The sequence below is a fragment of the Carcharodon carcharias genome, chromosome 14 (assembly GCF_017639515.1).
Source record: "Carcharodon carcharias isolate sCarCar2 chromosome 14, sCarCar2.pri, whole genome shotgun sequence".
Classification (NCBI taxonomy): domain Eukaryota; kingdom Metazoa; phylum Chordata; class Chondrichthyes; order Lamniformes; family Lamnidae; genus Carcharodon; species Carcharodon carcharias.
The window spans coordinates 109,845,494-109,868,616 of NC_054480.1; the positions used below are offsets into that span (position 1 = coordinate 109,845,494).

A 23,123-nucleotide genomic window follows, 5' to 3' on the forward strand; every position below is an offset into this window, starting at 1 on the left:
CACAGAGCTGTTGAGCATTTCCAGCACTTTCTGTTTATTTCAGATTTCCCACATCAGCAGTATTTTGCTTTTATTGTTATGTCAATATTTCTGCCCCAGCCTCTGTTCTTAATCATTAGAGTCCGGAACAGGAAATCAAACCCCCGCTCTCCAGTCGGACAGTAAATCAGAGCGGCTTCCGTAATTCGATGATTGACGCGTGCCCCAGCCAATAGTGTATCCGTGGATATGATCCAATAGGAGAGGGGTGGAGGCGGGGTTTGGTTGACCAGGAGCCGGAGCAGCTGAAAGATGTCGGAGCGGAAAGTGTTGAATGTGAGAGGGATTTTCCTTCTGCTGTAAGGGGGGGCGGGAGAAGCCGGAGTCCCAGCAATAAAATGGCCGCTTCCCAGCCAGGGACTGGGGAACCCAGGCTCGGTGTCAACCTTTGAGGCTGAGGACCGGCCCTGGGCAGCTAGAGCCCGGGGCTGAGGGACTGTTGGGGCCTGATGGACTGTTGGGGGGGGGGGGGGGGGGGGTGGCGGGGTGAGGCTGATGGACTTGGAGGGAGGGGGGGGGGGGTGAGGCTGGTGGACTGTTAAGGGGGGGGTGGGGCTGGTGGACTGTGGAGGGAGGGGGTGGGGCTGATGGACTGTGGAGGGGGGGGTGGGGCTGATGGACTGTGGAGGGGGGGGTGGGGCTGATGGACTGTGGAGGGGGGGGTGGGGCTGATGGACTGTGGAGGGGGGGGGTGGGGCTGATGGATTGTTGAGGGGGTTTGGGGGGGACCGATGGACTGTTGAGGGGGGGTGGGGGGTGCTGATGGACTGTTGAGGGGGTGTGGGGGTGAGGCTGATGGACTGTTGAGGGGGGGTGAGGCTGATGGACTGTTGGCGGGGGGTGACGCTATTGGACTGTTGGGGGGGGTGGGGGGTGAGGCTGATGGACTGTTGGGGGGGTGGGGCTGATGGACTGTTGGGGGGGTGGGGCTGATGGACTGTGGAGGGGGGTTGGGAGGGGGGTGGGGCTGATGGACGAAGGGGGGGTGGGGCTGATGGACTGTGGAGGGAGAGTGGGGCTGATGCACTGTGGAGGGAGGGTGGGGCGGATGGACTGTGGAGGGAGGGTGGGGCGGATGGACTGGAGGGAGGTTGGGGCTGATGGACTGTGGAGGGGGGGTGGGGGAGGGGGGTGGGGCTGATGGACTGTGGAGGGAGGGTGGGGCTGATGGACTGTGGAGGGAGGGTGGGGCTGATGGACTGTGGAGGAGAGAGGGGCTGATGGACTGTGGAGGAGGGTGGGCGGGTGAGGCTGATGGACTGTGGATGGGGTGGGGGGGTAGGGGGTGGGGCTGATGGACTGTGGAGGGGGGTGGGGCTGATGGACTGGAGGGGGGGTGGGGCTTGTGGGGGGGGTGGGGCTGATGGTGGAGCTGATGGACTGTGGAGGGGGGTGGGGTGGGCTGATGGACTGTTGTGGGGCAGGTTGGGGGCTTATGGACTGTTGTGGGGGGGGTTGGGGGCTGATGGACTGTTGTGGGGCGGGTTGGGGGCTGATGGACTGTTGTGGGGCGGGTTGGGGGCTGATGGACTGTTGTGGGGCGGGTTGGGGGCTGATGGACTGTTGTGGGGCGGGTTCGGTGCTGATCGACTGTTGTGGGGCGCGTTAGGGGCTGATGGACTGTTGTGGGGCGAGTTGGGGTCTGATGGACTGTTGTGGGGCGCGTTGGGGTCTGATGGACTGTTGTGGGGCGCGTTGGGGTCTGATGGACTGTTGGGGGGGGAGGTGGGGTCTGATGGACTGTTGAGGAGGGGAGTTGGGGTCTGATGGACTGTTGAGGTGGGTAGTTGGGGTCTGATGGACTGTTGAGGCGGGGAGTTGGGGTCTGATGGACTGTTGAGGTGGGGAGTTGGGGTCTGATGGACTGTTGAGGCGGGGATTTGGGATCTGATGGACTGTTGAGGGAGGTTGGGGGCTGATAGACTGCTGGGGGACGTTGGGGGCTGATAGACAGTTGGGGGGTAGGTGGGGTGGGAGATGATGGATTATTGGGGAGGGAGTTGGGGGCTGATGGACTGTTGTGGAGGGAGTTGGGGGCTGATGGACTGTTGTGGAGGGAGTTGGGGGCTGATGGACTGTTGGGGGGAGTTGGGGTCTGATGGACTGTTGAGGGAGGTTGGGGGCTGATGGCCTGTTGGGGGTGGGGTGAGTTGGGGGCTGACGGACTGTTGGGGGTGGGGTGAGTTGGGGGCTGATGGACTGTTGTGGGGGGAGTTGAGAGCTGATGGACTGTTGTGGGGTGAGTTGGGGGCTGATGGACTGTTGTGGGGCGCGTTGGGGGCTGATGGACTGTTGTGGGGCGCGTTGGGGGCTGATGGACTGTTGTGGGGCGCGTTGGGGGCTGATGGATTGTTGTGGGGCGCGTTGGGGGCTGATGGACTGTTGTGGGGTGCGTTGGGGGCTGATGGACTGTTGTGGGGCGCGTTGGGGTCTGATGGACTGTTGAGGGGGGGAGGTGGGGTCTGATGGACTGTTGAGGAGGGGTGTTGGGGTCTGATGGACTGTTGAGGTGGGTAGTTGGGGTCTGATGGACTGTTGAGGCGGGGAGTTGGGGTCTGATGGACTGTTGAGGCGGGGAGTTGGGGTCTGATGGACTGTTGAGGCGGGGAGTTGGGGTCTGATGGACTGTTGAGGCGGGGAGTTGGGGTCTGATGGACTGTTGAGGCGGGGATTTGGGGTCTGATGGACTGTTGAGGCGGGGATTTGGGATCTGATGGACTGTTGAGGGAGGTTGGGGGCTGATAGACTGCTGGGGGACGTTGGGGGCTGATAGACAGTTGGGGGGTAGGTGGGGTGGGAGATGATGGATTATTGGGGAGGGAGTTGGGGGCTGATGGACTGTTGTGGAGGGAGTTGGGGGCTGATGGACTGTTGTGGAGGGAGTTGGGGGCTGATGGACTGTTGTGGAGGGAGTTGGGGGCTGATGGACTGTTGTGGAGGGAGTTGGGGGCTGATGGACTGTTGTGGAGGGAGTTGGGGGCTGATGGACTGTTGTGGAGGGAGTTGGGGGCTGATGGACTGTTGTGGAGGGAGTTGGGGGCTGATGGACTGTTGTGGAGGGAGTTGGGGGCTGATGGACTGTTGTGGAGGGAGTTGGGGGCTGATGGACTGTTGTGGAGGGAGTTGGGGGCTGATGGACTGTTGTGGAGGGAGTTGGGGGCTGATGGACTGTTGTGGAGGGAGTTGGGGGCTGATGGACTGTTGTGGAGGGAGTTGGGGGCTGATGGACTGTTGTGGAGGGAGTTGGGGGCTGATGCACTGTTGTGGAGGGAGTTGGGGGCTGATGGACTGTTGTGGAGGGAGTTGGGGGCTGATGGACTGTTGGGGGGAGTTGGGGTCTGATGGACTGTTGAGGGAGGTTGGGGGCTGATGGCCTGTTGGGGGTGGGGTGAGTTGGGGGCTAACGGACTGTTGGGGGTGGGGTGAGTTGGGGGCTGATGGACTGTTGTGGGGGGAGTTGAGAGCTGATGGACTGTTGTGGGGTGAGTTGGGGGCTGATGGACTGTTGTGGGGCGCGTTGGGGGCTGATGGACTGTTGTGGGGCGCGTTGGGGGCTGATGGATTGTTGTGGGGCGCGTTGGGGGCTGATGGACTGTTGTGGGGTGCGTTGGGGGCTGATGGACTGTTGACGGGGGGAGTTGGGAGCTGATGGACTGTTGGGGGTGGGGTGAGTTGGGGGCTGACGGACTGTTGGGGGTGGGGTGAGTTGGGGGATGACGGACTGTTGAGGGGGGGATGGGGTGGTGGCTGACTGTTGGGATGGGGGGTGTCGCACTTGATGGACTGTTAGGGGGTTGGGGCTGATGGACTGTGTGGGGGTGGAGCTTGATGGACTTGAGGGCTGGGTGTGTGGGCTGATGGAATGTTGAGGGGTTGGGGCATGGGCTGATGGACTTTTGGGCGGTGTGTGGGCTGATGGAGTGGGGATGGGTTCTGATGGGGAGGGGACTGATGGACTGTTGGGGGGTGGTTGAGGGTGCTGATGGACTGTTGTGGGGCGCGTTGGGGGCTGATGGACTGTTGTGGCGTGAGTTGGGGGCTGATGGACTGTTGTGGGGCGCGTTGTGGGCTGATGGACTGTTGTTGGGGGCTGATGGACTGTTGGGCGCGTTGGGGGCTGATGGACTGTTGGGCGCGTTGGGGGATGATGGACTGTTGGGCGCGTTTGGGGGCTGATGGACTGTTGGGCGCGTTAGGGGCTGATGGACTGTTGGGGGTGTTGGGGGCTGATGGACTGTTGTGGGGCACGTTGGGGGCTGCTGGACTGTTGTGGGGCGCGTTGGGGGCTGCTGGACTGTTGTGGGGAGCATTGGGGGCTGATGGATTGTTGTTGGGCGCGTTGGGGGCTGATGGACTGTTGTGGGGTGCGTTGGGGGCTGATGGACTGTTGAGGAGGGGAGTTGGGGTCTGATGGACTGTTGTGGGGGGAGTTGAGGTCTGATGGACTGTTGAGGAGGGGAGTTGGGGTCTGATGGACTGTTGAGGAGGGGAGTTGGGGTCTGATGGACTGTTGAGGGTGGGAGTTGGGGTCTGATGGAACGTTGAGGGGGAGTTGGGGTCTGATGGACTGTTGAAGGGGGAGGTTGGGGGCTGATGGACTGTTGAGGGTGGGAGTTGGGGTCTGATGGACTGTTGAGGGAGGTTGGGGGCTGATAGACTGCTGGGGGACATTGGGGGCTGATAGACTGTTGGGGGGGTCGGTGGGGTGGGAGATGATGGATTATTGGGGAGGGAGTTGGGGGCTGATGGACTGTTGTGTGGGGAGTTGGGGGCTGATGGACTGTTGTGGGGGAGTTGGGGGCTGATGGACTGTTGTGGGGGGGAGTTGGGGGCTGATGGACTGTTGTGGGGGGAGTTGGGGGGCTGATGGACTGTTGTGGGGGGAGTTGGGGGGCTGATGGACTGTTGTGGGGGGAGTTGGGGGGCTGATGGACTGTTGTGGGGGGAGTTGGGGGGCTGATGGACTGTTGTGGGGGGAGTTGGGGGGCTGATGGACTGTTGTGGGGGGAGTTGGGGGGCTGATGGACTGTTGTGGGGGGAGTTGGGGGGCTGATGGACTGTTGTGGGGGGAGTTGGGGGGCTGATGGACTGTTGTGGGGGGAGTTGGGGGGCTGATGGACTGTTGTGGGGGGAGTTGGGGGGCTGATGGACTGTTGTGGGGGGAGTTGGGGGGCTGATGGACTGTTGTGGGGGGAGTTGGGGGGCTGATGGACTGTTGTGGGGGGAGTTGGGGGGCTGATGGACTGTTGTGGGGGGAGTTGGGGGGCTGATGGACTGTTGTGGGGGGAGTTGGGGGGCTGATGGACTGTTGTGGGGGGAGTTGGGGGGCTGATGGACTGTTGTGGGGGGAGTTGGGGGGCTGATGGACTGTTGTGGGGGGAGTTGGGGGGCTGATGGACTGTTGTGGGGGGAGTTGGGGGGCTGATGGACTGTTGTGGGGGGAGTTGGGGGGCTGATGGACTGTTGTGGGGGGAGTTGGGGGGCTGATGGACTGTTGTGGGGGGAGTTGGGGGGCTGATGGACTGTTGTGGGGGGAGTTGGGGGGCTGATGGACTGTTGTGGGGGGAGTTGGGGGGCTGGTGGACTGTTGTGGGGGGAGTTGGGGGGCTGGTGGACTGTTGTGGGGGGAGTTGGGGGGCTGACGGACTGTTGTGGGGGGAGTTGGGGGGCTGACGGACTGTTGTGGGGGGAGTTGGGGGGCTGACGGACTGTTGTGGGGGGAGTTGGGGGGCTGACGGACTGTTGTGGGGGGAGTTGGGGGGCTGACGGACTGTTGTGGGGGGAGTTGGGGGGCTGACGGACTGTTGTGGGGGGAGTTGGGGGGCTGACGGACTGTTGTGGGGGGAGTTGGGGGGCTGACGGACTGTTGTGGGGGGAGTTGGGGGCTGACGGACTGTTGTGGGGGGAGTTGGGGGGCTGACGGACTGTTGACGGGGGGAGTTGGGGGGCTGACGGACTGTTGACGGGGGGAGTTGGGGGGCTGACGGACTGTTGACGGGGGGAGTTGGGGTCTGACGGACTGTTGAGGGGGGGAGTTGGGGTCTGACGGACTGTTGGAGTTGGGGTGAGTTGGGGGCTGACGGACTTGGGGGTGGATTAAGTTGGGAGATGACAGACTGGTGAGGGGGGGATGGGGTGGGGGCTGACAGACTGTTGGGGTGGGGGGTGTCGCACTTGATGGACTGTTAGGTGGTTGGGGCTGATGGACTGTGTTGGGGGTGGAGCTTGATGGACTTGAGGGCTGGGTGTGGGGGCTGATGGAATGTTGAGGGTGGTGGGGCATGGGCTGATGGACTTTTGGGCGGTGTGGGGGCTGATGGAGTGGGGATGGGGTCTGATGGGGTGGGGACTGAAGGACTGTTGGGGGGTGGGGATGGGTCTTGATGGACAGTTGGGGGTGGAGTTGGGGGCTGATGGACTGTTGTGGGGTGAGTTGGGGGCTGATGGACTGTTGTGGGGCGTGTTGTGGGCTGATGGACTGTTGTTGTGGGCTGATGGGCTGTTGTTGGGGGCTGATGGACTGTTGTTGGGGGCTGATGGACTGTTGTTGGGGGCTGATGGACTGTTGTTGGGGGCTGATGGACTGTTGTTGGGGGCTGATGGACTGTTGTTGGGGGCTGATGGACTGTTGTTGGGGGCTGATGGACTGTTGTTGGGGGCTGATGGAACGTTGTGTGGCGCGTTGGGGGCTGATGGATTGTTGGGTGCGTTGGGGGCTGATGGACTGTTGAGGGGGGAGTTGGAGTCTAATGGACTGTTGAGGGGGGGAGTTGGGGTCCGATGGACTGTTGAGGGAGGTTGGGGGCTGATAGACTGCTGGGGGACATTGGGGGCTGATAGAATGTTGCGAGGTCGGTGGGGTGGGAGTTGATGGATTATTGGGGAGGGAGTTGGGGGCTGATGGACTGTTGTTGGTGGGAGTTGGGGTCTGATGGACTGTTGAGGGAGGGAGTGGGGGGCTGATGGACTGTTGTTGGTGGGAGTTGGGGTCTGATGGACTGTTGAGGGAGGGAGTTGGGGTCTGATGGACTGTTGGGGGTGGGGTGAGTTGGGGGCTGACGGACTGTTGGGGCTGGGATGAGTTGGGGGATGACGGACTGTTGAGTGGGGGATGGGGTGGGGGCTGACATACTGTTGGGGTGGGGGGTGTCACACTTGATGGACTGTTAGGGTGTTGAGGCTGATGGACTGTGTGGGGGTGGTGCTTGATGGACTTGAGGGCTGGGTGTGGGGGCTGATGGAATGTTGAGGGGTTGGGGCATGGGCTGATGGACTTTTGGGCGGTGTGGGGGCTGATGGAGTGGGGATGGGGTCTGATGGGGTGGGGACTGATGGACTGTTGGGGGGTGGTGGTGGTTCTTGATGGACAGTTGGGGGGCAGTTGGGGGCTGATGGACTGTTGTGGGGCGAGTTGGGATCTGATGGACTGTTGTGGGGCGTGTTGGGGGCTGATGGACTGTTGTGGGGTGAGTTGGGGTCTGATGGACTGTTGAGGGGGGGAGTTCGGGTCTGATGGACTGTTGGGGGGGAGTTGGGGTCTGATGGACTGTTGAGGGTGGGAGTTGGGGTCTGATGGAATGTTGATGGGGGGAGTTGGGGTCTGATGGACTGTTGAGGGGGGAGTTGGGGTCTGATGGACTGTTTTGGGGTGCGTTGGGGGCTGATGGTCTGTTGACGGGGGGAGTTGGGGGCTGATGGACTGTTGAGGGGGGGAGTTGGGGTGTGATGGACTGTTGGGGGGAGTTGGGGTCTGATGGACCGTTGAGGAGGGGAGTTGGGGTCTGATGGACTGTTGAGGGTGGGAGTTGGGGTCTGATGGAATGTTGATGGGGGGAGTTGGGGTCTGATGGACTGTTGAGGGGGGAGTTGGGGTCTGATGGACTGTTGTGGGGTGAGTTGGGGGCTGATGGACTGTTGTGGGGTGAGTTGGGGGCTGATGGACTGTTGTGGGGTGAGTTGGGGTCTGATGGACTGTTGAGGGTGGGAGTTCGGGTCTGATGGACTGTTGGGGGGGGGAGTTGAGGTCTGATGGACTGTTGAGGGGGGGGAGTTGGTGTCTGATGGACTGTTGTGGGGGGGGAGTTGGGGTCTGATGGACTGTTGAGGGGGGGGGTTGGGTTCTGATGGACTGTTTGGGGTGGGGGGAGCTGGGGTCTGATGGACTGTTGGGGGTGGGGTGAGTTGGGGGCTGACGGACTGTTGGGGGTGGGGTGAGTTGGGGGCTGACGGACTGTTGGGGGTGGGGTGAGTTGGGGGCTGACGGACTGTTGGGGGTGGGGTGAGTTGGGGGATGACAGACTGTTGAGGGGGGGATGGGGTGGTGGCTGACTGTTGGGATGGGGGGGTGTCGCACTTGATGGACTGTTAGGGGGTTGGGGCTGATGGACTGTGTGGGGGTGGGCTTGATGGACTTGAGGGCTGGGTGTGTGGGCTGATGGAATGTTGAGGGGTTGGGGCATGGGCTGATGGACTTTTGGGCGGTGTGTGGGCTGATGGAGTGGGGATGGGTTCTGATGGGGAGGGGACTGATGGACTGTTGGGGGGTGGTTGAGGGTGCTGATGGACTGTTGTGGGGCGCGTTGGGGGCTGATGGACTGTTGTGGCGTGAGTTGGGGGCTGATGGACTGTTGTGGGGCGCGTTGTGGGCTGATGGACTGTTGTTGGGGGCTGAAGGACTGTTGGGCGCGTTGGGGGCTGATGGACTGTTGGGCGCGTTGGGGGATGATGGACTGTTGGGCGCGTTTGGGGGCTGATGGACTGTTGGGCGCGTTAGGGGCTGATGGACTGTTGGGGGTGTTGGGGGCTGATGGACTGTTGTGGGGCACGTTGGGGGCTGCTGGACTGTTGTGGGGCGCGTTGGGGGCTGCTGGACTGTTGTGGGGAGCATTGGGGGCTGATGGATTGTTGTGGGGCGCGTTGGGGGCTGATGGACTGTTGTGGGGTGCGTTGGGGGCTGATGGACTGTTGAGGAGGGGAGTTGGGGTCTGATGGACTGTTGTGGGGGGAGTTGAGGTCTGATGGACTGTTGAGGAGGGGAGTTGGGGTCTGATGGACTGTTGAGGAGGGGAGTTGGGGTCTGATGGACTGTTGAGGGTGGGAGTTGGGGTCTGATGGAACGTTGAGGGGGAGTTGGGGTCTGATGGACTGTTGAAGGGGGAGGTTGGGGGCTGATGGACTGTTGAGGGTGGGAGTTGGGGTCTGATGGACTGTTGAGGGAGGTTGGGGGCTGATAGACTGCTGGGGGACATTGGGGGCTGATAGACTGTTGGGGGGGTCGGTGGGGTGGGAGATGATGGATTATTGGGGAGGGAGTTGGGGGCTGATGGACTGTTGTGTGGGGAGTTGGGGGCTGATGGACTGTTGTGGGGGGAGTTGGGGGCTGATGGACTGTTGTGGGGGGGAGTTGGGGGCTGATGGACTGTTGTGGGGGGAGTTGGGGGGCTGATGGACTGTTGTGGGGGGAGTTGGGGGGCTGATGGACTGTTGTGGGGGGAGTTGGGGGGCTGATGGACTGTTGTGGGGGGAGTTGGGGGGCTGATGGACTGTTGTGGGGGGAGTTGGGGGGCTGATGGACTGTTGTGGGGGGAGTTGGGGGGCTGATGGACTGTTGTGGGGGGAGTTGGGGGGCTGATGGACTGTTGTGGGGGGAGTTGGGGGGCTGATGGACTGTTGTGGGGGGAGTTGGGGGGCTGATGGACTGTTGTGGGGGGAGTTGGGGGGCTGATGGACTGTTGTGGGGGGAGTTGGGGGGCTGATGGACTGTTGTGGGGGGAGTTGGGGGGCTGATGGACTGTTGTGGGGGGAGTTGGGGGGCTGGTGGACTGTTGTGGGGGGAGTTGGGGGGCTGACGGACTGTTGTGGGGGGAGTTGGGGGGCTGACGGACTGTTGTGGGGGGAGTTGGGGGGCTGACGGACTGTTGTGGGGGGAGTTGGGGGGCTGACGGACTGTTGTGGGGGGAGTTGGGGGGCTGACGGACTGTTGTGGGGGGAGTTGGGGGGCTGACGGACTGTTGTGGGGGGAGTTGGGGGGCTGACGGACTGTTGTGGGGGGAGTTGGGGGGCTGACGGACTGTTGTGGGGGGAGTTGGGGGGCTGACGGACTGTTGTGGGGGGAGTTGGGGGGCTGACGGACTGTTGTGGGGGGAGTTGGGGGGCTGACGGACTGTTGACGGGGGGAGTTGGGGGGCTGACGGACTGTTGACGGGGGGAGTTGGGGTCTGACGGACTGTTGAGGGGGGGAGTTGGGGTCTGACGGACTGTTGGAGTTGGGGTGAGTTGGGGGCTGACGGACTTGGGGGTGGATTAAGTTGGGAGATGACAGACTGGTGAGGGGGGGATGGGGTGGGGGCTGACAGACTGTTGGGGTGGGGGGTGTCGCACTTGATGGACTGTTAGGTGGTTGGGGCTGATGGACTGTGTTGGGGGTGGAGCTTGATGGACTTGTGGGCTGGGTGTGGGGGCTGATGGAATGTTGAGGGTGGTGGGGCATGGGCTGATGGACTTTTGGGCGGTGTGGGGGCTGATGGAGTGGGGATGGGGTCTGATGGGGTGGGGACTGAAGGACTGTTGGGGGGTGGGGATGGGTCTTGATGGACAGTTGGGGGTGGAGTTGGGGGCTGATGGACTGTTGTGGGGTGAGTTGGGGGCTGATGGACTGTTGTGGGGCGCGTTGTGGGCTGATGGACTGTTGTTGGGGGCTGATGGACTGTTGTTGGGGGCTGATGGACTGTTGTTGGGGGCTGATGGACTGTTGTTGGGGGCTGATGGACTGTTGTTGGGGGCTGATGGACTGTTGTTGGGGGCTGATGGACTGTTGTTGGGGGCTGATGGACTGTTGTTGGGGGCTGATGGAACGTTGTGTGGCGCGTTGGGGGCTGATGGATTGTTGGGTGCGTTGGGGGCTGATGGACTGTTGAGGGGGGAGTTGGAGTCTAATGGACTGTTGAGGGGGGGAGTTGGGGTCCGATGGACTGTTGAGGGAGGTTGGGGGCTGATAGACTGCTGGGGGACATTGGGGGCTGATAGAATGTTGCGGGGTCGGTGGGGTGGGAGTTGATGGATTATTGGGGAGGGAGTTGGGGGCTGATGGACTGTTGTGGAGGGAGTGGGGGGCTGATGGACTGTTGTTGGTGGGAGTTGGGGTCTGATGGACTGTTGAGGGAGGGAGTTGGGGTCTGATGGACTGTTGGGGGTGGGGTGAGTTGGGGGCTGACGGACTGTTGGGGCTGGGATGAGTTGGGGGATGACGGACTGTTGAGTGGGGGATGGGGTGGGGGCTGACATACTGTTGGGGTGGGGGGTGTCACACTTGATGGACTGTTAGGGTGTTGAGGCTGATGGACTGTGTGGGGGTGGAGCTTGATGGACTTGAGGGCTGGGTGTGGGGGCTGATGGAATGTTGAGGGGTTGGGGCATGGGCTGATGGACTTTTGGGCGGTGTGGGGGCTGATGGAGTGGGGATGGGGTCTGATGGGGTGGGGACTGATGGACTGTTGGGGGGTGGTGGTGGTTCTTGATGGACAGTTGGGGGGCAGTTGGGGGCTGATGGACTGTTGTGGGGCGAGTTGGGATCTGATGGACTGTTGTGGGGCGTGTTGGGGGCTGATGGACTGTTGTGGGGTGAGTTGGGGTCTGATGGACTGTTGAGGGGGGGAGTTCGGGTCTGATGGACTGTTGGGGGGGAGTTGGGGTCTGATGGACTGTTGAGGGTGGGAGTTGGGGTCTGATGGAATGTTGATGGGGGGAGTTGGGGTCTGATGGACTGTTGAGGGGGGAGTTGGGGTCTGATGGACTGTTTTGGGGTGCGTTGGGGGCTGATGGTCTGTTGACGGGGGGAGTTGGGGGCTGATGGACTGTTGAGGGGGGGAGTTGGGGTGTGATGGACTGTTGGGGGGAGTTGGGGTCTGATGGACCGTTGAGGAGGGGAGTTGGGGTCTGATGGACTGTTGAGGGTGGGAGTTGGGGTCTGATGGAATGTTGATGGGGGGAGTTGGGGTCTGATGGACTGTTGAGGGGGGAGTTGGGGTCTGATGGACTGTTGTGGGGTGAGTTGGGGGCTGATGGACTGTTGTGGGGTGAGTTGGGGTCTGATGGACTGTTGAGGGTGGGAGTTGGGGTCTGATGGACTGTTGGGGGGGGGAGTTGAGGTCTGATGGACTGTTGAGGGGGGGGAGTTGGTGTCTGATGGACTGTTGTGGGGGGGGAGTTGGGGTCTGATGGACTGTTGAGGGGGGGGGTTGGGTTCTGATGGACTGTTTGGGGTGGGGGGAGCTGGGGTCTGATGGACTGTTGGGGGTGGGGTGAGTTGGGGGCTGACGGACTGTTGGGGGTGGGGTGAGTTGGGGGCTGACGGACTGTTGGGGGTGGGGTGAGTTGGGGGCTGACGGACTGTTGGGGGTGGGGTGAGTTGGGGGATGACAGACTGTTGAGGGGGGGATGGGGTGGTGGCTGACTGTTGGGATGGGGGGTGTCGCACTTGATGGACTGTTAGGGGGTTGGGGCTGATGGACTGTGTGGGGGTGGGCTTGATGGACTTGAGGGCTGGGTGTGTGGGCTGATGGAATGTTGAGGGGTTGGGGCATGGGCTGATGGACTTTTGGGCGGTGTGTGGGCTGATGGAGTGGGGATGGGTTCTGATGGGGAGGGGACTGATGGACTGTTGGGGGGTGGTTGAGGGTGCTGATGGACTGTTGTGGGGCGCGTTGGGGGCTGATGGACTGTTGTGGCGTGAGTTGGGGGCTGATGGACTGTTGTGGGGCGCGTTGTGGGCTGATGGACTGTTGTTGGGGGCTGATGGACTGTTGGGCGCGTTGGGGGCTGATGGACTGTTGGGCGCGTTGGGGGCTGATGGACTGTTGGGCGCGTTGGGGGCTGATGGACTGTTGGGCGCGTTTGGGGGCTGATGGACTGTTGGGCGCGTTAGGGGCTGATGGACTGTTGTGGGGGGAGTTGGGGGCTGATGGACTGTTGTGGGGCGCGTTGGGGGCTGATGGACTGTTGTGGGGCGCGTTGGGGGCTGCTGGACTGTTGTGGGGAGCATTGGGGGCTGATGGATTGTTGTGAGGCGCGTTGGGGGCTGATGGACTGTTGTGGGGTGCGTTGGGGGCTGATGGACTGTTGAGGAGGGGAGTTGGGGTCTGATGGACTGTTGTGGGGGGAGTTGAGGTCTGATGGACTGTTGTGGGGGGAGTTGAGGTCTGATGGACTGTTGAGGAGGGGAGTTGGGGTCTGATGGACTGTTGAGGGTGGGAGTTGGGGTCTGATGGACTGTTGAGGGTGGGAGTTGGGGTCTGATGGACTGTTGAGGGTGGGAGTTGGGGTCTGATGGACTGTTGAGGGTGGGAGTTGGAGTCTGATGGACTGTTGAGGGAGGTTGGGGGCTGATAGACTGCTGGGGGACATTGGGGGCTGATAGACTGTTGGGGGGGTCGGTGGGGTGGGAGATGATGGATTATTGGGGAGGGAGTTGGTGGCTGATGGACTGTTGTGGGGGGAGTTGGGGGCTGATGGACTGTTGTGGGGGGAGTTGGGGGCTGATGGACTGTTGTGGGGGGAGTTGGGGGCTGATGGACTGTTGTGGGGGGGAGTTGGGGGGCTGATGGACTGTTGTGGGGGGAGTTGGGGGGCTGATGGACTGTTGTGGGGGGAGTTGGGGGGCTGATGGACTGTTGTGGGGGGAGTTGGGGGGCTGATGGACTGTTGTGGGGGGAGTTGGGGGGCTGATGGACTGTTGTGGGGGGAGTTGGGGGGCTGATGGACTGTTGACGGGGGGAGTTGGGGTCTGATGGACTGTTGAGGGGGGGAGTTGGGGTCTGACGGACTGTTGGGGGTGGATTAAGTTGGGGGATGACAGACTGGCGAGGGGGGGATGGGGTGGGGGCTGACAGACTGTTGGGGTGGGGGTGTCGCACTTGATGGACTGTTAGGGGGTTGGGGCTGATGGACTGTGTTGGGGGTGGAGCTTGATGGACTTGAGGGCTGGGTGTGGGGGCTGATGGAATGTTGAGGGTGGTGGGGCATGGGCTGATGGACTTTTGGGCGGTGTGGGGGCTGATGGAGTGGGGATGGGGTCTGATGGGGTGGGGACTGAAGGACTGTTGGGGGGTGGGGATGGGTCTTGATGGACAGTTGGGGGTGGAGTTGGGGGCTGATGGACTGTTGTGGGGTGAGTTGGGGGCTGATGGACTGTTGTGGGGCACGTTGGGGGCTGATGGACTGTTGTTGGGGGCTGATGGAACGTTGTGGGGCGCGTTGGGGGCTGATGGATTGTTGGGTGCGTTGGGAGCTGATGGACTGTTGAGGGGGGGAGTTGTTGTCTGAAGGACTGAGGGGGGAGTTGGAGTCTAATGGACTGTTGAGGGGGGGAGTTGGGGTCTGATGGACTGTTGAGGGAGGTTGGGGGCTGATAGACTGCTGGGGTACATTGGGGGCTGATAGAATGTTGCGGGGTCGGTGGGGTGGGAGATGATGGATTATTGGGGAGGGAGTTGGGGGCTGATGGACTGTTGTGGAGGGAGTGGGGGGCTGATGGACTGTTGTGGGTGGGAGTTGGGGTCTGATGGACTGTTGAGGGAGGGAGTTGGGGTCTGATGGACTGTTGGGGGTGGGGTGAGTTGGGGGCTGACGGACTGTTGGGGCTGGGATGAGTTGGGGGATGACGGACTGTTGAGTGGGGGATGGGGTGGGGGCTGACAGACTGTTGGGGTGGGGGGTGTCACACTTGATGGACTGTTAGGGGGTTGAGGCTGATGGACTGTGTGGGGGTGGAGCTTGATGGACTTGAGGGCTGGGTGTGGGGGCTGATGGAATGTTGAGGGGTTGGGGCATGGGCTGATGGACTTTTGGGCGGTGTGGGGGCTGATGGAGTGGGGATGGGGTCTGATGGGGTGGGGACTGAAGGACTGTTGGGGGGTGGTGGTGGTTCTTGATGGACAGTTGGGGGGCAGTTGGGGGCTGATGGACTGTTGTGGGGCGAGTTGGGATCTGATGGACTGTTGTGGGGCGTGTTGGGGCTGATGGACTGTTGTGGGGTGAGTTGGGGTCTGATGGACTGTTGAGGGGGGGAGTTCGGGTCTGATGGACTGTTGGGGGGGAGTTGGGGTCTGATGGACTGTTGAGGGTGGGAGTTGGGGTCTGATGGAATGTTGATGGGGGGAGTTGGGGTCTGATGGACTGTTGAGGGGGGAGTTGGGGTCTGATGGACTGTTTTGGGGTGCGTTGGGGGCTGATGGTCTGTTGACGGGGGGAGTTGGGGGCTGATGGACTGTTGAGGGGGGGAGTTGGGGTGTGATGGACTGTTGGGGGGAGTTGGGGTCTGATGGACCGTTGAGGAGGGGAGTTGGGGTCTGATGGACTGTTGAGGGTGGGAGTTGGGGTCTGATGGAATGTTGATGGGGGGAGTTGGGGTCTGATGGACTGTTGAGGGGGGAGTTGGGGTCTGATGGACTGTTGTGGGGTGAGTTGGGGTCTGATGGACTGTTGTGGGGTGAGTTGGGGGCTGATGGACTGTTGTGGGGTGAGTTGGGGTCTGATGGACTGTTGAGGGTGGGAGTTCGGGTCTGATGGACTGTTGGGGGGGGGAGTTGAGGTCTGATGGACTGTTGAGGGGGGGGAGTTGGTGTCTGATGGACTGTTGTGGGGGGGGAGTTGGGGTCTGATGGACTGTTGAGGGGGGGGGTTGGGTTCTGATGGACTGTTTGGGGTGGGGGGAGCTGGGGTCTGATGGACTGTTGGGGGTGGGGTGAGTTGGGGGCTGACGGACTGTTGGGGGTGGGGTGAGTTGGGGGCTGACGGACTGTTGGGGGTGGGGTGAGTTGGGGGCTGACGGACTGTTGGGGGTGGGGTGAGTTGGGGGATGACAGACTGTTGAGGGGGGGATGGGGTGGTGGCTGACTGTTGGGATGGGGGGTGTCGCACTTGATGGACTGTTAGGGGGTTGGGGCTGATGGACTGTGTGGGGGTGGGCTTGATGGACTTGAGGGCTGGGTGTGTGGGCTGATGGAATGTTGAGGGGTTGGGGCATGGGCTGATGGAGTGGGGATGGGTTCTGATGGGGAGGGGACTGATGGACTGTTGGGGGGTGGTTGAGGGTGCTGATGGACTGTTGTGGGGCGCGTTGGGGGCTGATGGACTGTTGTGGCGTGAGTTGGGGGCTGATGGACTGTTGTGGCGTGAGTTGGGGGCTGATGGACTGTTGTGGGGCGCGTTGTGGGCTGATGGACTGTTGTTGGGGGCTGATGGACTGTTGGGCGCGTTGGGGGCTGATGGACTGTTGGGCGCGTTGGGGGCTGATGGACTGTTGGGCGCGTTGGGGGCTGATGGACTGTTGGGCGCGTTTGGGGGCTGATGGACTGTTGGGCGCGTTAGGGGCTGATGGACTGTTGTGGGGGGAGTTGGGGGCTGATGGACTGTTGTGGGGCGCGTTGGGGGCTGATGGACTGTTGTGGGGCGCGTTGGGGGCTGCTGGACTGTTGTGGGGAGCATTGGGGGCTGATGGATTGTTGTGAGGCGCGTTGGGGGCTGATGGACTGTTGTGGGGTGCGTTGGGGGCTGATGGACTGTTGAGGAGGGGAGTTGGGGTCTGATGGACTGTTGTGGGGGGAGTTGAGGTCTGATGGACTGTTGTGGGGGGAGTTGAGGTCTGATGGACTGTTGAGGAGGGGAGTTGGGTTCTGATGGACTGTTGAGGGTGGGAGTTGGGGTCTGATGGACTGTTGAGGGTGGGAGTTGGGGTCTGATGGACTGTTGAGGGTGGGAGTTGGGGTCTGATGGACTGTTGAGGGTGGGAGTTGGAGTCTGATGGACTGTTGAGGGAGGTTGGGGGCTGATAGACTGCTGGGGGACATTGGGGGCTGATAGACTGTTGGGGGGGTCGGTGGGGTGGGAGATGATGGATTATTGGGGAGGGAGTTGGGGGCTGATGGACTGTTGTTGGGGGCTGATGGAACGTTGTGGGGCGCGTTGGGGGCTGATGGATTGTTGGGTGCGTTGGGAGCTGATGGACTGTTGAGGGGGGGAGTTGTTGTCTGAAGGACTGTTGAGGGGGGAGTTGGAGTCTAATGGACTGTTGAGGGGGGGAGTTGGGGTCTGATGGACTGTTGAGGGAGGTTGGGGGCTGATAGACTGCTGGGGGACATTGGGGGCTGATAGAATGTTGCGGGGTCGGTGGGGTGGGAGATGATGGATTATTGGGGAGGGAGTTGGGGGCTGATGGACTGTTGTGGAGGGAGTGGGGGGCTGATGGACTGTTGTGGGTGGGAGTTGGGGTCTGATGGACTGTTGAGGGAGGGAGTTGGGGTCTGATGGACTGTTGGGGGTGGGGTGAGTTGGGGGCTGACGGACTGTTGGGGCTGGGATGAGTTGGGGGATGACGGACTGTTGAGTGGGGGATGGGGTGGGGGCTGACAGACTGTTGGGGTGGGGGGTGTCACACTTGATGGACTGTTAGGGGGTTGAGGCTGATGGACTGTGTGGGGGTGGAGCTTGATGGACTTGAGGGCTGGGTGTGGGGGCTGATGGAATGTTGAGGGGTTGGGGCATGGGCTGATGGACTTTTGGGCGGTGTGGGGGCTGATGGAGTGGGGATGGGGTCTGATGGGGTGGGGACTGAAGGACTGTTGAGGGTTGGTGGTGGGTCTTGCTGGACAGTTGGGGGGCAGTAGGGGGCTGATGGACTGTTGTGGGGCGAGTTGGGATCTGATGGACTGTTTTGGGGCGAGTTGGGGGCTGATGGACTGTTGTGGGGTGAGTTGGGCTCTGATGGACTGTTGTGGGTTGAGTTGGGGTCTGATGGACTGTTGAGGGGGGAGTTCGGGTCTGATGGAATGTTGATGGGGGGAGTTGGGGTCTGATGGACTGTTGAGGGGGGAGTTGGGGTCTGATGGACTGTTTTGGGGTGCGTTGGGGGCTGATGGACTGTTGACGGGGGGAGTTGGGGGCTGATGGACTGTTGAGGGGGGGAGTTGGGGTGTGATGGACTGTTGGGGGGAGTTGGGGTCTGATGGACCGTTGAGGAGGGGAGTTAGTGTCTGATGGACTGTTGAGGGTGGGAGTTGGGGTCTGATGGAATGTTGATGGGGGGAGTTGGGGTCTGATGGACTGTTGAGGGGGGAGTTGGGGTCTGATGGACTGTTGAGGGGGGAGTTGGGGTCTGATGGACTGTTGAGGGGGGAGTTGGGGTCTGATGGACTGTTGAGGGGGGAGTTGGGGTCTGATGGACTGTTGAGGGGGGAGTTGGGGTCTGATGGACCGTTGAGGAGGGGAGTTGGGGTCTGATGAACCGTTGAGGAGGGGATTTGGGGTCTGATGGACTGTTGAGGAGGGGAGTTGGGGGCTGATGGACTGTTGAGGGTGGGAGTTGGGGGCTGATGGACTGTTGAGGGTGGGAGTTGGGGTCTGATGGACTGTTGAGGGAGGTTGGGGGCTGATAGACTGCTGGGGGACATTGGGGGCTGATAGACTGTTGGGGGGGTCGGTGGGGTGGGAAATGATGGATTGTTGGGGAGGGTGTTGGGGGCTGATGGACTGTTGTGTGGGGAGTTGGGGGCTGATGGACTGTTGTGGGGGAGGAGTTGGGGGCTGATGGACTGTTGTGGGGTGGGAGTTGGGGTCTGATGGACTGTTGAGGGGGGGGAGTTGGGGTCTGATGGACTGTTGGGGGGGGGAGTTGGTGTCTGATGGACTGTTGTGGGGGGGGAGTTGGGGTCTGATGGACTGTTGAGGGAGGGGATTGGGTTCTGATGGACTGTTGGGGGTGGGGTGAGTTGGGGTCTGATGGACTGTTGGGGGTGGGGTGAGTTGGGGGCTGACGGACTGTTGGGGGTGGGGTGAGTTGGGGGCTGACGGACTGTTGGGGGTGGGGTGAGTTGGGGGCTGACGGACTGTTGGGGGTGGGGTGAGTTGGGGGCTGACGGACTGTTGGGGGTGGGGTGAGTTGGGGGATGACGGACTGTTGAGGGGGTGATGGGGTGGTGGCTGACTGTTGGGATGGGGGGTGTCGCACTTGATGGACTGTTAGGGGGTTGGGGCTGATGGACTGTGTGGGGGTGGAGCTTGATGGACTTGAGGGCTGGGTGTGTGGGCTGATGGAATGTTGAGGGGTTGGGGCATGGGCTGATGGACTTTTGGGCGGTGTGTGGGCTGATGGAGTGGGGATGGGTTCTGATGGGGAGGGGACTGATGGACTGTTGGGGGGTGGTTGTGGGTGCTGATGGACTGTTGTGGGGCGCGTTGGGGGCTGATGGACTGTTGTGGCGTGAGTTGGGGGCTGATGGACTGTTGTGGGGCGCGTTGTGGGCTGATGGACTGTTGTTGGGGGCTGATGGACTGTTGGGCGCGTTGGGGGCTGATGGACTGTTGGGCGCGTTGGGGGCTGATGGACTGTTGCGCGCGTTGGGGGCTGATGGACTGTTGGGCGCGTTGGGGGCTGATGGACTGTTGGGCGCGTTGGGGGCTGATGGACTGTTGGGCGCGTTGGGGGCTGATGGACTGTTGGGCGCGTTGGGGGCTGATGGACTGTTGGGCGCGTTGGGGGCTGATGGACTGTTGTGGGGGGAGTTGGGGGCTGATGGACTGTTGTGGGGGGAGTTGGGGGCTGATGGACTGTTGTGGGGGGAGTTGGGGGCTGATGGACTGTTGTGGGGGGAGTTGGGGGCTGATGGACTGTTGTGGGGGGAGTTGGGGGCTGATGGACTGTTGTGGGGGGAGTTGGGGGCTGATGGACTGTTGTGGGGGGAGTTGGGGGCTGATGGACTGTTGTGGGGGGAGTTGGGGGCTGATGGACTGTTGTGGGGGGAGTTGGGGGCTGATGGACTGTTGTGGGGGGAGTTGGGGGCTGATGGACTGTTGTGGGGGGAGTTGGGGGCTGATGGACTGTTGTGGGCCGCGTTGGGGGCTGATGGCCTGTTGACATGGGGAGTTGTGGTCTGATGGACTGTTGAGGGGGGGAGTTGGGGTCTGATGGACTGTTGAGGGGGGGAGTTGGGGTCTGATGGACTGTTGTGGGGCGCGTTGGGGGCTGATAGACTTTTGTGTGGCGCGTTGGGGTCTGATGGACTGTTGTGGGGGGAATTTGGGGGGCTGATGGACTGTTGTGGGGGGAATTTGGGGGGCTGATGGACTGTTGTGGGGGGAGTTGGGGGCTGATGGACTGTTGTGGGGGGAGTTGGGGGCTGATGGACTGTTGTGGGGGGAGTTGGGGGCTGATGGACTGTTGTGGGGGGAGTTGGGGGCTGATGGACTGTTGTGGGGGGAGTTGGGGGCTGATGGACTGTTGTGGGGGGAGTTGGGGGCTGATGGACTGTTGTGGGGGGAGTTGGGGGCTGATGGACTGTTGTGGGCCGCGTTGGGGGCTGATGGCCTGTTGACATGGGGAGTTGTGGTCTGATGGACTGTTGAGGGGGGGAGTTGGGGTCTGATGGACTGTTGAGGGGGGGAGTTGGGGTCTGATGGACTGTTGAGGGGGGAGTTGGGGTCTGATGGACTGTTGAGGGGGGAGTTGGGGTCTGATGGACTGTTGAGGGGGGAGTTGGGGTCTGATGGACTGTTGAGGGGGGAGTTGGGGTCTGATGGACTGTTGTGGGGGGAGTTGGGGTCTGATGGACTGTTGAGGGGGGAGTTGGGGTCTGATGGACTGTTGAGGGGGGAGTTGGGGTCTGATGGACTGTTGAGGGGGGAGTTGGGGTCTGATGGACTGTTGAGGGGGGAGTTGGGGTCTGATGGACTGTTGAGGGGGGAGTTGGGGTCTGATGGACTGTTGAGGGGGGAGTTGGGGTCTGATGGACTGTTGAGGGGGGAGTTGGGGTCTGATGGACTGTTGAGGGGGGAGTTGGGGTCTGATGGACTGTTGAGGGGGGAGTTGGGGTCTGATGGACTGGTGAGGGGGGGGGCGTTGGTGTCTGATGGTCTATTGAGGGAAGGGAGTTGGGGTCTGATGGACCGTTGAGGGGGGGAATTGGGGTCTGATGGACTGTTGACGGGTGGAGTTGGGGTCTGATGGACTGTTGAGGGGGGGTGTTGGTGTCTGATGGACTGTTGAAGGGGGGAGTTTGTGCCTGATGGACTGTTGTGGGGGGAGCTGTTAGCTGATGGACTGTTGTGGGGGGTGTTGGGGGCTGATGGACTGTTGTGGGGTGCATTGGGGGCTGATGGACTGTTGTGGGCCGTGTTGGGGGCTGATGGACTGTTGTGGGGCGCGTTGGGGGCTGATGGACTGTTGTGGGGCGCGTTGGGGGCTGTTGGACTGTTGTGGGGCGCGTTGGGGGCTGATGGACTGTTGTGAGGCGCGTTGGGGGCTGATGGACTGTTGTGGGGCGCATTGGCTGCTGATGGACTGTTGTGGGGCGCATTGGCTGCTGATGGACTGTTGTGGGGCGCGTTGGGGGCTGATGGACTGTTGTGGGGCGTGTAAGGAGCTGATGGACTGTTGTGGGGCACTTTGGGGGCTGATGGACTGTTGTGGGGGGAGTTGGGGGCTGATGGACTGTTGTGGGGAGAGTTGGGGGCTGATGGACTGTTGTGGGTGGAGTTGGGGACTGATGGACTGTTGTTGGGGGAGTTGGGGACTGATGGACTGTTGTTGGGGGAGTTGGGGGCTGATGGACTGTTGTTGGGGGAGTTGGGGGCTGATGGACTGTTGTTGGGGGAGTTGGGGGCTGATGGACTGTTGTTGGGGGAGTTGGGGGCTGATGGACTGTTGTGGGGGGAGTTGGGGGCTGATGGTCTGTTGTGTGGGGAGTTGGGAGCTGATGGACTGTTGTGGGGTGAGTTGGGTGCTGATGGACTGTTGTGTGGGGAGTTGGGGGCTGATGGACTGTTGTGTGGGGAGTTGGGGGCTGATGGACTGTTGTGTGGGGAGTTGGGGGCTGATGGACTATTGTGGGGCGCGTCGGGGGCTGATGGACTGTAGTTGGTGGCTGATGGACTGTTGTGTGCGTTGGTTGCTGATGGACTGTTGTGGGGCGAGTTGGGGGCTGATGGACTGTTTTGGGGCTGATGGACTGTTGTGTGCGTTGGGGGCTGATGGACTGTTGTGGGTGGAATTGGGGGCTAATGGACTGTTGTGGGTGGAGTTGGGGGCTGATGGACTGTTGTGGGTGGAGTTGGGGGCTGATGGACTGTTGTGGGTGGAGTTGGGGGCTGATGGACTGTTGTGGGGGGGAATTGGGGGCTGATGGACTGTTGAGGGGGGAGTTGGGGTCTGATGGACTGTTGAGGGGGGAGTTGGGGTCTGATGGACTGTTGAGGGGGGAGTTGGGGTCTGATGGACTGTTGAGGGGGGAGTTGGGGTCTGATGGACTGTTGAGGGGGGAGTTGGGGTCTGATGGACTGTTGAGGGGGGAGTTGGGGTCTGATGGACTGTTGAGGGGGGAGTTGGGGTCTGATGGACTGTTGAGGGGGGAGTTGGGGTCTGATGGACTGTTGAGGGGGGAGTTGGGGTCTGATGGACTGTTGAGGGGGGAGTTGGGGTCTGATGGACTGTTGAGGGGGGAGTTGGGGTCTGATGGACTGTTGAGGGGGAGTTGGGGTCTGATGGACTGTTGAGGGGGGAGTTGGGGTCTGATGGACTGGTGAGGGGGGGGGCGTTGGTGTCTGATGGTCTATTGAGGGAAGGGAGTTGGGGTCTGATGGACCGTTGAGGGGGGAATTGGGGTCTGATGGACTGTTGACGGGGGGGAGTTGGGGTCTGATGGACTGTTGAGGGGGGGTGTTGGTGTCTGATGGACTGTTGAAGGGGGGAGTTTGTGCCTGATGGACTGTTGTGGGGGGAGCTGTTAGCTGATGGACTGTTGTGGGGGGTGTTGGGGGCTGATGGACTGTTGTGGGGTGCATTGGGGGCTGATGGACTGTTGTGGGGCGTGTTGGGGCTGATGGACTGTTGTGGGGCGCGTTGGGGGCTGATGGACTGTTGTGGGGCGCGTTGGGGGCTGTTGGACTGTTGTGGGGCGCGTTGGGGGCTGATGGACTGTTGTGAGGCGCGTTGGGGGCTGATGGACTGTTGTGAGGCGCGTTGGGGGCTGATGGACTGTTGTGGGGCGCATTGGCTGCTGATGGACTGTTGTGGGGCGCATTGGCTGCTGATGGACTGT

At 61.6% G+C, this 23,123-nt stretch overlaps 1 protein-coding gene across 3 annotated transcripts in view; it reads left to right on the plus strand.

The window, feature by feature from the left end:
* Nucleotides 1-234: 234 nt before the first annotated feature.
* Nucleotides 235-23,123, plus strand: part of yju2 (YJU2 splicing factor homolog) — a 60,648-nt gene continuing 37,759 nt past the window's right edge. For 2 of the 3 annotated variants that reach the window (XM_041205156.1, XM_041205158.1), the window contains exon 1: nt 235-315. In XM_041205156.1, the coding sequence (XP_041061090.1) occupies nt 292-315 (24 nt within the window). In that variant the 5' untranslated portion in view covers nt 235-291. The remainder of the gene's footprint in view (nt 316-23,123) is intronic. The other variant, XM_041205157.1, reaches the window with a different exon arrangement.